This window comes from Xiphophorus hellerii, chromosome 6, assembly GCF_003331165.1.
Source record: "Xiphophorus hellerii strain 12219 chromosome 6, Xiphophorus_hellerii-4.1, whole genome shotgun sequence".
NCBI classification, from domain to species: Eukaryota; Metazoa; Chordata; class Actinopteri; order Cyprinodontiformes; family Poeciliidae; genus Xiphophorus; species Xiphophorus hellerii.
Window position 1 is genome coordinate 18,416,377 of NC_045677.1, and position 13,404 is coordinate 18,429,780.

General features: G+C 36.9%; 1 protein-coding gene across 1 annotated transcript; it reads right to left on the reverse strand.

Annotated features, from left to right (window-relative positions):
- Window positions 1-1,041: 1,041 nt before the first annotated feature.
- On the reverse strand, window positions 1,042-5,441 carry arf1 (ADP-ribosylation factor 1). Its single transcript, XM_032565986.1, has 5 exons — window positions 5,311-5,441; window positions 2,936-3,143; window positions 2,696-2,806; window positions 2,414-2,538; window positions 1,042-2,305 (listed from the first exon to the last, which is right to left on the reverse strand). Exons 2-5 carry the CDS (start codon window positions 3,078-3,080, stop codon window positions 2,147-2,149), a joined length of 540 nt encoding a protein of 179 aa, XP_032421877.1. The 5' UTR covers window positions 3,081-3,143; window positions 5,311-5,441; the 3' UTR covers window positions 1,042-2,146.
- Between the last annotated feature and the right edge of the window lie 7,963 nt (window positions 5,442-13,404).

A 13,404-nucleotide genomic window follows, 5' to 3' on the forward strand; every position in this document is an offset into this window, starting at 1 on the left:
CACCCACACCACACACACACACAAAAGAGCAAGATGTTCATTAAGAAGAGTGCCAAATACCAGACTGGTCTTTTTTTATGACGGAGTACCGTTCTGCTGCCACACACGAACCAAGCTGATGAAGCAGCGGGAGCAGAGGCCAGACAAAGCCACCCTAGGAGGGACTTGAGGCTCAAACTACTACGCCTTCCACCACTACCACGCTCTCCTGCCATGTTTTATAGGCTTGGCTGCATTAACCATGGCAGCCTAATCAACCTGCAAGAATGCTAGACTGCCACCCTTACACAAAGTGAAGCAGGGTATGCTCTTCACATTACTGCTTTAACCTCAACAGTGGGTGGGTCATCACTTATGGGAATTGTATTTCTTCCTCATTTCATGATGATTTTGAGGTTTTTCCACATTTTTTTCTTAAGTATTAACTGTTAAGATTAATATTACAAGAGTTCATAATGAATCTGTTGAAGTGTCTTGCAAAAATATTCACACACACTGAAGATTTCACAATACCAGTTAATGTATTGTGATAGATTCTCAATTAGATTTGGGTTAGTGCTTTGACTGTATGAGCCATTCTAACATGAATATTGATCTAAACCTTTCCATTGTAACTCTGGTTCTGTTTACCAATTCTCAACTCAAGCCAAGTGCTTGATGCCCTTCTTCCCTGGCCTCTCAGTTTAGTCGGATGTTCATGCCTCAGCAGGTTTGGAGTTCACATTTTCTATCCATTTTCATTTTCCTTGGTCTTCTTGATGCCTTTACCCCCAAATTATTCTAACAAACCTCTGAGGCACTCACAGAGCTGTATTTAAGCCAAGATCAAATTATACATTGCTTGAATCCATTTAACAACAGTTGGTTTTCTGGATTTTAAGGAAATCAGGGTAACTCATACCTCCTAAATAAAAATAATAAACACTGTTCAGCTAAGAATCATATTTCACAAAAAATGACTGAATATGCAATTATTTAAGTGACAGTTGTTGAAAGCGTTACAATTCAGTTTTGAATGTGTAGTACAATAAAACTCCAGAATCATTTTGTAGCCGGTCACTTTTATTGCAATGTGACCCCGAACCCTCCACAAATCTTGACAAACATTAACATCGACAGACTTATTGCAATATCAGAACATTTAGGCAATTAGAAATCAAGAAGAACATAATGCACCAACAAAAGAAGGAAACACCAACATTTTGTAAGACAAATCTTGGAAAAATAAAGGCATTTGTTTGGCTTTTTGTTTACATCAAAGATGGTAGCACTTTGATGCCGCTGATTTTGGTATTGCTTTCAAAATGCTATTCCCCAAACTGAGAAGAATCAAGCATGCGATCAGCTGCCTAAAACCTTAAACTATGGCACCAAACAGCTCAATATATTTCATACAGTACACTCACAGATAAATGATTATAGAGTTAATGGGATACGTACGCAGTAGGGCAAGGAGTTTCTCCTCTGGGTAAAGATATAAACACCCAGTAGACATGCTTGCTCTGAAAAAGCTACATATGATCAACCTGAGACTCCTAAATAGAAAAATCAAAACCGATCCAGTGCCGACCTAACACCATTATACAGATAGTGTGCGATCACTGCAGTATGTTCACTTCCATCAAATTTTTTACAAAAAGCTGGTGAGTGTTCACAGACAAGAGCAATGTCAGTACAAACGATTAATGTCAGTGTTCTGTTTAAATTCAAGATTTGTTACATGTTACTGCAGCAGTTTCAAGTAGTGCATCAGTATAATTCGGTTTATTTCATCACACTCTCCCTCCCCACTGATCAGTCCTTATATTACCTAACTGAGACCATTTGATTGTGTTGAGTTTCTGGGGCCAAAATATTCTGGTAAATTTCTTCTCTTAATTTCTTTGTCAAAGTTAAAGCCACCCAACAGCCAAGAAAAGTCAGTGCAATAAGATCCCCATTACCGAAAATTATTTATATTTACATAAAATAAAGTGTACTAACAAAAGCTTTACAAGATTAGAAAAACCCCACCACTGGCCTCTGTATAGGAGATCAAAGCTGAGTAGAGGGATGGTTTCCAGTATGGGGTTGATTCAGTTTTATTTAGAAAGGAGAAAACATGAGGGATTGGGTGGAACAGAGTATTTTTTAAATGCTCTAGCCATTAATGGTTTTTGAGCTGATTAGACAGCCAGTCAAGTCCTTCATAGAGACCGTCTCCAGTAGTGGCACAGGTTGCCTGGATGTACCAGTTTCTGTTACGCAGGGAGTGAAGGTTCAACTTGTCTGTCAACTCTGCAGCATTCATGGCATTTGGAAGGTCCTGCAAGCAAATCAGGGAGAAATATTTTAAAAGCTAGCACCTAGAAAAAAAAGAGGGGGCTAACAAAGAAAATGGCATTCATATGTTTTTAAGGCTTTCGTTACTTACTTGTTTGTTAGCAAACACTAAAAGAACAGCATCGCGCAGTTCGTCTTCAGCCAACATCCTCAAGAGCTCTTCCCGAGCCTCAGCACATCGCTCCCTGTCATTGCTATCCACGACAAAAATCAGACCTAAATATAAATAAATATATATATATATATATATATATATATATATATATATATATATATATATATATATATATATAAAAGAAGACAGAAAAGAGTGATGAGGATTTTTCCAAAGCAGTTGGTCTAACAATGAAATATAAAACTGATCAAAAATTACCCTGTGTGTTCTGAAAATAATGACGCCACAGTGGTCGGATTTTGTCTTGACCACCAACATCCCATACTGTGAAACTGATGTTCTTGTACTCTACTGTCTCTACATTGAAACCTAAGGAAGAAAGCAACAAAAAAAAAAAGGCATTTTAAGCAACAAGTTTTAGCAGCCAGACAAAACACACCTCAAATAGCCTTCTGTCCAGCCATGTGCTAAGCACAAGCTTAGCACCTATTGACCCACCTATTGTTGGAATGGTTGTCACAATCTCTCCAAGTTTAAGCTTGTACAAAATAGTTGTCTTTCCTGCAGCATCCAAGCCGACCATTAGTATCCGCATCTCCTTCTTCCCAAACATTTTAAAGAGCCCCGCAAACATATTCCCCATGGCTGCCGGTGATGGGAGAAAAAATCACTTCAGGACAAAAACGGTGTGATAAATCTGCCAAATCTGAGGACAAGCATAAACAATTGATGAACAATGAATCAACAAATTGCTGCTCCATTTAGTACCATGAGAAGCTTTGATAATGTAGACAAAATATCTTGATTTATTGAAATGAAATTCTTAAAATTTGCTTTGTGTTTACGAATGCTGACAAGTCTGAAATATTTTTCTCTTGTGGTGATTATGTACCCACTCACTGTAAAACAGCAACACTTTTTCCACACCCATCTGAACAGAGTAAATGTAGCAATCTATATCTCTAATGCAATATTGGCAACACCAATCTCCAATTGGTGCTTTTATCAGACATAGAAATCTCAAAGTCAGATGTTTCCAAACAAACTGTTCAGTGAAAAAGTAAAACTAATTGAAATTAGTAAGATAAAAAAAACCACACACACAGTTATTAGATACCCAAGATAATAAAAGCAAAATAAATGTAATTTGCAACACTTTATTCATTCATGTTGTTAGTGGAATAAAACATTTACAGTATACTTTTTTATAAGACTCTTGGATAAACAACCTTTGCACACAGGAAAAGATAAGAATATGAATTCTTACCTAATTACAATCTCCAGCCATCTAAACAATAAGATATTGCTTTGATTTTGTTTCATTTAATTTATTATTCTGGTGTGAAAAACGTGTTGATGCCCTTCCTGATTTCTTTTTTTGCATGTTTGTCACACTTCAGTAATAAAGTCAAAGATAATACGAGTAAACACAAAATTCAGTTTTTAAGTAAAAGTGTTTAATATTGAGTGAGAAAAAATTATCCAAACCTTCATTCCAGAAAAAAGAATATTATCATACCATGAGTAAAATGTGTTGGTGGTAGTGTGATTGTCTGGGGCTGTTGTGTTAATTCAGGGCCAGAAAGACTGGCTGTGTTAAATGAAATCATGAATTCTGCTGTGTACCACACAGGCCTACTCAAAGTTCTGATCCAAATTCTATTGGTATGCTGTAGCATGACCTTAAAAAGATCACCCATGAACAAAAATGCTTCAATGTAGCTAAATTATAATTCTGCAAAGATGAGTTGGGCAAAAATTCCTCTATGGCACTGAAAATGACTCATTACAAGTTATCAAGAACAACTGAATGCAGTTGTTACTGGTAAGAGTGCCCGAACTAGTTATTAGGTTAGGGGGTCATCATGTTTTCACACAGAGCCATGTAGGTTTGGATTTTTTCCTCCTTTAATAATAAAACACCTTTATTTAAAAACTGAGCTTTGTGTTGACATGTGTTGTCTTTGACTAATATTTAAATTGGTTTAATGTTCTGAAATACTGAAGTGTGACAAACAAGCCAAAAAATAGGAAACCAGGAAGGGGAAAAACACTTTCACACCATTGTATGTGATCATCCTACTTCTTCATGAGACCTGTAAACAAATAGTGTAGGGAAGCTTCTGTAGAACAAATTCAACAATTTTATCTTTAATAAATTTGGTAAATAAATCCCCACAGACACATCAAATTGAAAAAAAATACACCAATGGTGTTAGTAATTTCTTAATTTGTTTCAGAGTAAGTTATTGTACAGACTATACATATAGTGAATGGTTCCACTAAAGTTTTGCTTAAACTGCTCTTTAAATAGTCCTACATAGTTAGGATTAAAAATAATAATAATAATAATTATGCAATACATTTTATCGAGGTTATTCTTAACATGGATGCAAGCTGACAATCCAAAACATTTACAGTAGTATTTGCTTCGTGGGAATTATGTCACTTGGGGCCATTTATGGATTCCCATCCAAGAAGCCACGGAGGCTGCAGCAGCTTTTACAGCTGACTGTTCAGGGTGCGGTGCGAAAAGTTGAAACAAACATCCACAATAGCATGCTGCGGTACAATAACGCCAAAGGCAGCACGCCAACTAGATGGTATTTTAAACAATTCACCCTGTTATATATTTTAACAACAACCTAGCATATAATATGTGAGGGGAAAATACGAAGCTAAGAACAGCATCGTCGAGAGAAACTAGCTCTCCTAGCAGTAAGTTACTCTGCTTCTGAATGTGTTGATACCGCAAACACGTGAAGCGGTTTTATTTAGCTTGTACAAACATGTCTGCCTACATAACTACAGTCTATGGTAAGATTTTACAGAAGGTTAAACATTTAGTTTTGTTATAAATTGTTTCAACTCACTCGCTCGATATGTTTTCTTCCCTTTAGGCGTTTCCTCCTTCACAGGAAAATGGCGATGATTTGACACGTCAGAGGTTCCTGTAAAACTTCAGCGATCACAGACCGGGAGACATCGCCCCCTGTGGTCGAAGAGAGAATCGCACGCACATGTTGAGGGAAAAAGGTTTTCTGCTACAGGTAGGAAATTGAATCTGAATACGTTTCTCCTAGAGGGAAACTGTGTAGATTTATTTGCCAAATTTAAATGCACCTTTGAAATATGGAAACAAACAAACAAAAAAAAAAAATCAAGAACTAAAGCTAAAACAGAAAAACTAAACCTAAGGTTTATTATTCAAATTCAGGCTTAAATGTTACTGTCAAACATACAAGGCACCTTGTGTACTATTTTAAGTGAGAAATATTGACCAAAATTGTGTTTGTGCAAGATTATATTTGTGGACATAGGGACCATCTGATCATCCATATTGTAAAGCTGATTTCATGTGCCATTCTGCAGTGCATCTCGGTGGAATCCATCTTCTACTGTCAGCTTTTTTAGGTCGAACCTATTAAGACATTAAGTGTCATGTGAACATCCTTATTTTATTTTATTTTATTTATTTCCTAAGCAAGTTCAATATGGATTGATTAAAGTAATTAGAATGCCACAGATCATATTTGTAATAGCCAGTGTTATTCAAACAGTAATTGTAGAGTTATAATTGAATTGAATTTTTTTTTTTTTTTTTAGAAAATATACTATTTTGCACACCCTATTCATGAAGTAGTCAACCAACAGGGGAAATTGACTTCAGACATTTACAGAAGTATAACCCTATGTGTTATTAACTTCCAATTCATCTGTTTCTCTTTAAGAGTTCTAACTTTAACATATCCAGTCTCCTCTTCCTGACCTTTGCAAAAGCCTTTAAATTGTAATTAAGTAAGTCTTGATGCCTATTACAAAAGGTTTAAACTGGTGTAAGTTAATAAAAGCCTAAAGCAATTCTTGATGTTAAAAGAATAATGTGATTGTTATCAAAAACGTCAAACTTCGGTTTTGTTTTCTTCTTCTTACTATTTTTAGTTATATATGTTTTTCAATATTTAGTAAAAGATTCAACACCTTCCATTTCCCACAGCGGCTCCAGGAGCACTACCAGCCACATCTCTCCAAATTTTCTCTAAAAAATTGGAGGATAGCAGATGCAGAATAATTCAGTGTATGCCACCACTCAAAATATTGTTTGTGGCCCCATTTCTCACTTGTTTCTCCAATATTGCAATAATACTTCACTTTTTTGTGGTCAGCTCCAAAATGTAGAGCTGAGGTTCCTCTGTAACAGATGCCTATGAATGACTCAACATATAAAATATTATGAAGTTATTGCCTGACCTAGAATACCAAACATATTGTTCATGATTACATTTTTAGGAAGTGATCCTAATCCACAATGATGCCATTATTTCCTAATGTCAAGGTTGCAGAAACCACAGGACACCTCCAGATTTCAGAATGGAGACTAAGTGTTCTTACTTAATACTAGGCAGGAAGTCTTTATGTTATGGTTGCTAAACTTTGTCATCATGTCATTAACAATGGTTCCATCATTACTTAATTCATTAATTTATTCTTCCACAGCAGCTAGACAAACTCTCAAGCTTTGCATTGGGTGCATCCAAAACTGCAACATAATCATGGCAAATTAATAATGAAAAAAAGCACAATACTTTTCTGAACCGGCGCTATTTTTATTTGGACTGATGTGATATAAACTAAAGACTCATTCTTTTACATTCTTAAGATGCTTTCAATCTTGGTGTAAGTGTTTCATTCAAAAGGCACCATCTGCAATAATAAGGATGAGTAATAGAGTGTTTTATGTGGAAATGTGGCATGTTTAAGAATGCACAGCATGTTGTTATGCTACTTTCAATGATTTGATCACCTGTAGTATAATATATACTATGAAATGCAAACCTTTTAAATTATCCTAAGAATTTCTTTATATTTTGCTTTCAAGCAACTGGATATTCTTCTATTCTTCTAAATGATGATATACAGTACAGACCAAAAGTTTGGACACACCTTCTCATTGAATTCAATTAGAAAGTGTGTCCAAACTTTTGGTCTGTACTGTAGTTATCCAGGATTATCATATTTTTCTCAGATCTGGGCCAATTGAACACTCATTTATTTTTGAGTTCTCCATGATTATGAAGACATGTTGTGCAGTGTCTATTAATGAATTAGTAAAGCAGTAAAATGGAGAGCAACAAAAGAAATGCCAGGTATAGAAAGCTTTTTCCAGCATTTGAAATAATGTTTTTTGAAATCTCACAAATCCACTATAGAATGCCAAATTTTCTGTTATTAGCACTGGAAATCAATTTGCAGGTGGTATGTATGTGTATATTGTGTTGGATGTTTCTCATTAAGCTGAAGAAAATGTAAAAAATAATATCAATAAATTATGACATAAAGGAAAACCCCAATTTGAGTAAATCAATATCAAACCAAACACTATTCACTTCATGGATCTATAGTAAAAGGGTAAGGATGTTATACTGATGTCTCTGCGGTTCAGACCTGCTGCACTAAGTTATTACAGCAACAACGTAGCTCTTGAGATGCTAAGCAACTGAATATACAAGCTAAGAAACAATAGAAACTGACAATTTGATAACAACAGAAATGGATCACTTCAGCTCCTTCATGGCTATTTATAAAACTAGGCAGCACAATACAGTCACTAAAAATCATCAGTTTGAACTATTTCTCATGGCTGTCCTATGTTTGCTTAATTAAATAAAGTCAACATTACATTTCAATGTCAGAATTATTTTTACACCCTCAAGAGAGAGATTCTTAATCTTGTTTGGGTAACTTAAGATATCTATTTTTAAAATTTTGCAACTTGAGTATCATTTCCCTGCACAACCAGGCCCCTAAGGACATGACTAACCATGATATTGTTGAGAAAGTTGAATTTTAACCAGGGTCAACTATGCCCACTAACCCCAGTAGAGGGGGCAGCAGGAGGGGAGAAGGCCCGAGGAGAGCAGCAGGAGGGGAGAAGGCTGAGGGACCACACAGGGAAGGCGCATAATGCCATCTCACTCTTCAACAATAATTTGTGGTTTTGCACTGCTGAATAGCTGAAAGATTGCTTTCAGCACCTGCTGTACTTTTAAATGAGTGAATGGTAATTATTGCAACAATAATTTAGTTTCTTGTAGAGTCACATATTCAGCAGGGTTTGTTGGTTTTCCTGTTTTTTTTTCTTTTTGGTTTGCATATTTCCAACTAGATTGCAATTTGCTCAAACATTTTAACCTAAATCATTCTAGGTCTGTTTCGCAGACCACCATAGATTAAGTTAATTTCTTTTGCCTTGCATGAATGTACAGAATAATTTTCTACCTGTTCAAAGAAATGAGAAAATTGCTTTTTTGATATGCACAAATGACACAATGACTTGATGATTGAACAAGTATCTCTGAGAAATTCAGTTTTGATCTGAGAAATGCACCAAGGTGACTGTGGAAAACTGGAAGACCACCTAACACTGAAGAATTGCAATATGGTGGTAGGAGGGGCTTACCCAGAGTGACCTTTAAGCAGGAATGACTTCTGATTCAAGTCAAATTTATTTAAATAGCCTTGTATTATACATGCAGAAAACAACCCCACCCACCCCCAAACCACAAACAAATCAAAAAACAGCTAAAATAACCTAGACACAAAATAATTTTAAAAAATCACAAGGGACCAGTAGGTGTTGCAAGTTCATCAAGATCTAATGAAAAACTATTTTAGGGTTTTGATAAAGCTGTTGCATGACCTTATGGTCTTTTCCAGTAAATCTAGGTGCAATAGCTCACCTGACTTTTCTGATCATTTTGGTATTTGCAATGGTAAAAGACCAGAGAGGTGATGAAGTTATGACCCAACTAACGACTTTATAACAGACAGTGCAGTGTAGACAAAACATGCAGATTGAGATCTCACCAACATCTGGTTTCTAGGATGTCATGAAAAACACAGGAGAAATGGGTTGAAACCAGCATAAAGGCTTTTACATTAAAAGTCTGATATATAAAGGCAGAGATTATATTCTTAAAATCTGTCACAAGATTAACTTCAGTTCAAAGCTGAAATACCCTCCTTTAACATCATTGGGTGTCAAATGAAAGGGTACTGTCAGAAAAGCCCCACATATTTCATACAACTTATAATTTTTTGTTTAAGTCTCCCAAATGGACAACATATCTGCACACATGCTTCAGTGATCCACACCACTATGTTTGACCCATCAACTTTATATTTCTCCCCAAAGTGAATAAAATGTTCACATAATATTTCCACTCTCTGTTTGGTTTTCTTGTGAAGAAAACCAAACAGAGAGTTTGTACCTTCTAGAAAATGGGACCTCCTAGAAGGTCCCATTTTCTACAAATTCACATTATGAAGTGCAAACAAATTCACAACCGCTCATCTGCTTCCTAAAAGTTTACTCGCCTACAGATGCATCCAACAGTGTTTCAGTTCGTGGTTCAACTAATTTTGGTTCATCAGTTTTTTTGAGAACAAAGATTTTTTTAGTCTTATCAAATAAATGTAATTATACAGCTTTCCTATGGTCTAGATGACAAAACATCCACTCTTTCTCCTTGCATCTGCACTTTGAACTACATTAGTTATGAGACAATTTTCCTGTGGGCATGATTTTGTAAGAACTTTGCCCTGCCTCTTGCCTCACAACTGCTGGAAGTCCGTGACAGCATGGGTTAAGCGGGAATAGAAAACAAATAGATGGGTTAGGAAACAGCTAGAATAATCAAACAAGTTTCAGGTTAAAAAAAAACTGTATCACTTCAAAAATTAAATCTTTATTCATGTACAGAGTATAAAAGCTACACTGTTCCTATCAAATTCCACTGTGGTCTGGTTTCACATAGGCAATGTTCTGTTCCATTCACATCAGATAAGCAAACATCTCTCTGGCATATTAAATATAAAAGCAAGAGTTCAGTACAGCTGCATGCTGGGTTGCAACAACACAAATGCATCTCTTATTTATTTTTCTGTTTCTCAAGTCTTAATTTCTAAATGCTCTATCTTTAGCTGCTGACCATAGCCAATTCACATATGTATTCCCTAGCAAAAAAAATTTAAAATCCATAAAAAGAAAGATATATGCAAGTTGAAAACAAATTTGCTTTTAAACCTTGTCTTGCAATATAAGATTCTTATATTATATAAGCTGAATCCCAATAAAAAATAAAATACCAAAGTTTTACAAGACAACCCACTGAGTTCACTGGATGGACAACATCATAGCATATGCACCTACCATAGAAAATGCAAAAGGTACAAAAGGTCCTTAAGGTGATGCTAAATCCACCATAGTCCGTGTCAAACCCAACGGTAATATCCAACTGAGCGTTGCTCTTCGTCATCCTTGTTTTCGGCTTCATATCTCGCTGGATACTGACAGTTGTTATGTGTGGACAGACGACTGGAAATAGGACAGTAGGGGGGTGTATATATCACACACACACCCCTCTGAAAGCACACACACAAACTAATTTTGATGGCACCGCTGGTGATGGTACACGCCTAACAACTTTTTCCCCAACACATACACGAACGCAAGAACAATGACATGTTCATCCTATTCTTTCTTTTTTCTTGGTTTATTTTTTTAATCTATTCTTTATTCTGGTAAAATGTCACTCCTGGAACTCTTATGCCCACCTGGGGGGCACATCCTCAGGGGAGACGGCTACAGTAAAACTCTTGGAAGTTCTTTCAAGGCAGTGTCCCTCTTCTGGGAGAAAAATCATCTTTCATGTGCATTTCAGCCCATGTGAAATTTACCTACATCATCAACCACAATGTATTTTCATTATTTCTTAGTTACTTATAGCAAGATAATTTATGGTTAATGGGTATTAAAACAAGTTTCTGAATGGAAGAGGGCTGCCAAGGGGCAAACCAGGCTTTGCAGCAGGAAGTGGATAAGGTCTCAGTAGGGGCCTGACTCCCCTCTGAGACAAGGCCTAGCAAGGATAAAAACACTCAGTCAGGGGCTTGGGAACGCTGGTGTGTGTGCGTCTGTGTCAAACAGTGCCATAGAAAAAGAGTGTGTGTCTGTGAACAAGTTTTTTATTCATCGGTAACATATTCTCTGGTAGTTTCATAAATTATTACATTTAGTTGAACAACCAATTTCGGATTTTTGGTTTGTATTTTATGTCTTAAGTAATCTTAATAATTGTGGTAATGGACGCATATTATGAAATGGCCCCTTTGACAACCAATAGACAGTTGTGTGAGTCATACAAAGGAGCGGGTTTGGGCTAAACAAGGCTGGAACTCGGATGGACAAGCATGGGATACCTCCCTCTGCGTCTCATGTACTGGATTATCGGGCGGGCCAAATCCCAAAGGTGGTGTGAAGCGGGAAACAAACCGAACATTATTGCAACGACCTGTATCGCTGCCATGAGAGGGTCCATGCTGGCTTCTTCCATTGGCAACAAGTGCCATTGGGCACCCTACCCCACGCCTCTCACAGCAGGGGGCGCTGTAGAGAAAGACGGGCTGGGGCAAAAGGATAAATGTGCACCAGTGTCGCCTGCCAGTCACCTTTGTATGGTGATTGTCGGCGCCCTGAAAAGGTCGTTAAGGGGATTTACATAAAATTTTGCACTCCGCCCTGGATACGTTCAGAAATGTTTGCTTTTGTGTTACGACATGAAGGTTGCCTAGTATTTTGACAACACAGAATAATGGAATTAGTTGTATGAGCATCGTCAAATTGTTTTACAGGCGAAAATATAACATGGAAATAAAAGACTGAGATTGGAGACCATCAAATTTGACAAAGACACCTTCATTAACATCAAATATGTCTAATCCACCTAGTATGTCAAATTATAATTTTTACAGACCTATAATTTCAGCTTGAGCTCCAAGTTTGTGCTATAGTTTGACAGAAATATTACTTTTCATTTGCAATTCTTTCATCTGTCCAATCACAACTGGCACTTTATTTAGGCAAGCCATTGGTGTCGATGGGTAGATTTCCTGGGACATCCGTGACAGATGGTTGAGACAAGCTTCTAAAAGACGTATTTCTTCAGAATGAACATGGGGCCCTCTGGTGAGGGAGGGACGGTGTATTAGGTCTGGGAATCGCTGGCTTGGAGGATGTGGGTATACTGGCAAGGTGTAAGTGCACACATTGAACAAATCATCCATGCCAGAGTGCTGGATTTCCTGAAGGATGACTTGGTTCTTCGTGAGGTTACCGGGGTCCAGCTCTTCAGGTTCCCACCATCCTTTCATGACCCTCACTGAACCGGATATTTCATCACAGCCAATGAACTAAGAATACCACTTTGACTGGTGTAAAATCTGAGTCCACATATGCTACTCTTGAATCTCACCTTAGGCTTCCTCCAAGGCTCTGATGGTGAGCCATTTCAAGATGAAACAATAGAGAGGATAAAGGTATTTCTTTGAAAGACTTTCTTCTTTCTTTTAGAGGGTTGTATTGAAGTTGATTCATGTTTGTTATGCATACAGGTTTTTATGAGTTGTCCCTCCCATGTTCTCTGTTTTAATCCATATCCCAATGGAAGAGGCTTCAAAGATAGTGCAAACCTATTGCCCTTTTTGAGACAAGACTACACTAAAACATATTGCATCCTTAAGAAAAAAGTCATGTCCATGTCAGGATTTCAGAGTTTTTACTTTTGTTGTTGAAACTGAATTCTTTGTATCGCAATTTAAACTTATTTCTGCAACATCGAGACATATAAGACATTGAGAGAGTGATTATAAACGGCCACTTGAGATGGCAGTATTCAGAGGCAACTGAACACTGCCATGTCCAGGTCATTGTGTCCTTTTTCGATGTAGCACCTTTATGATTTGCAGAAAATCCGCACAAGTTAACAACTACATATTAACTACATATTAACAGTGCCAGTAGATGATAAGTGGCACTCTGGTTTGTGCCAAAAATGCACAAACCAGAAAACTAGTGTGCACTTTAGGCTCTACTTGATAACACTCCAGAGGGCCTCCCTGGTGAGGTG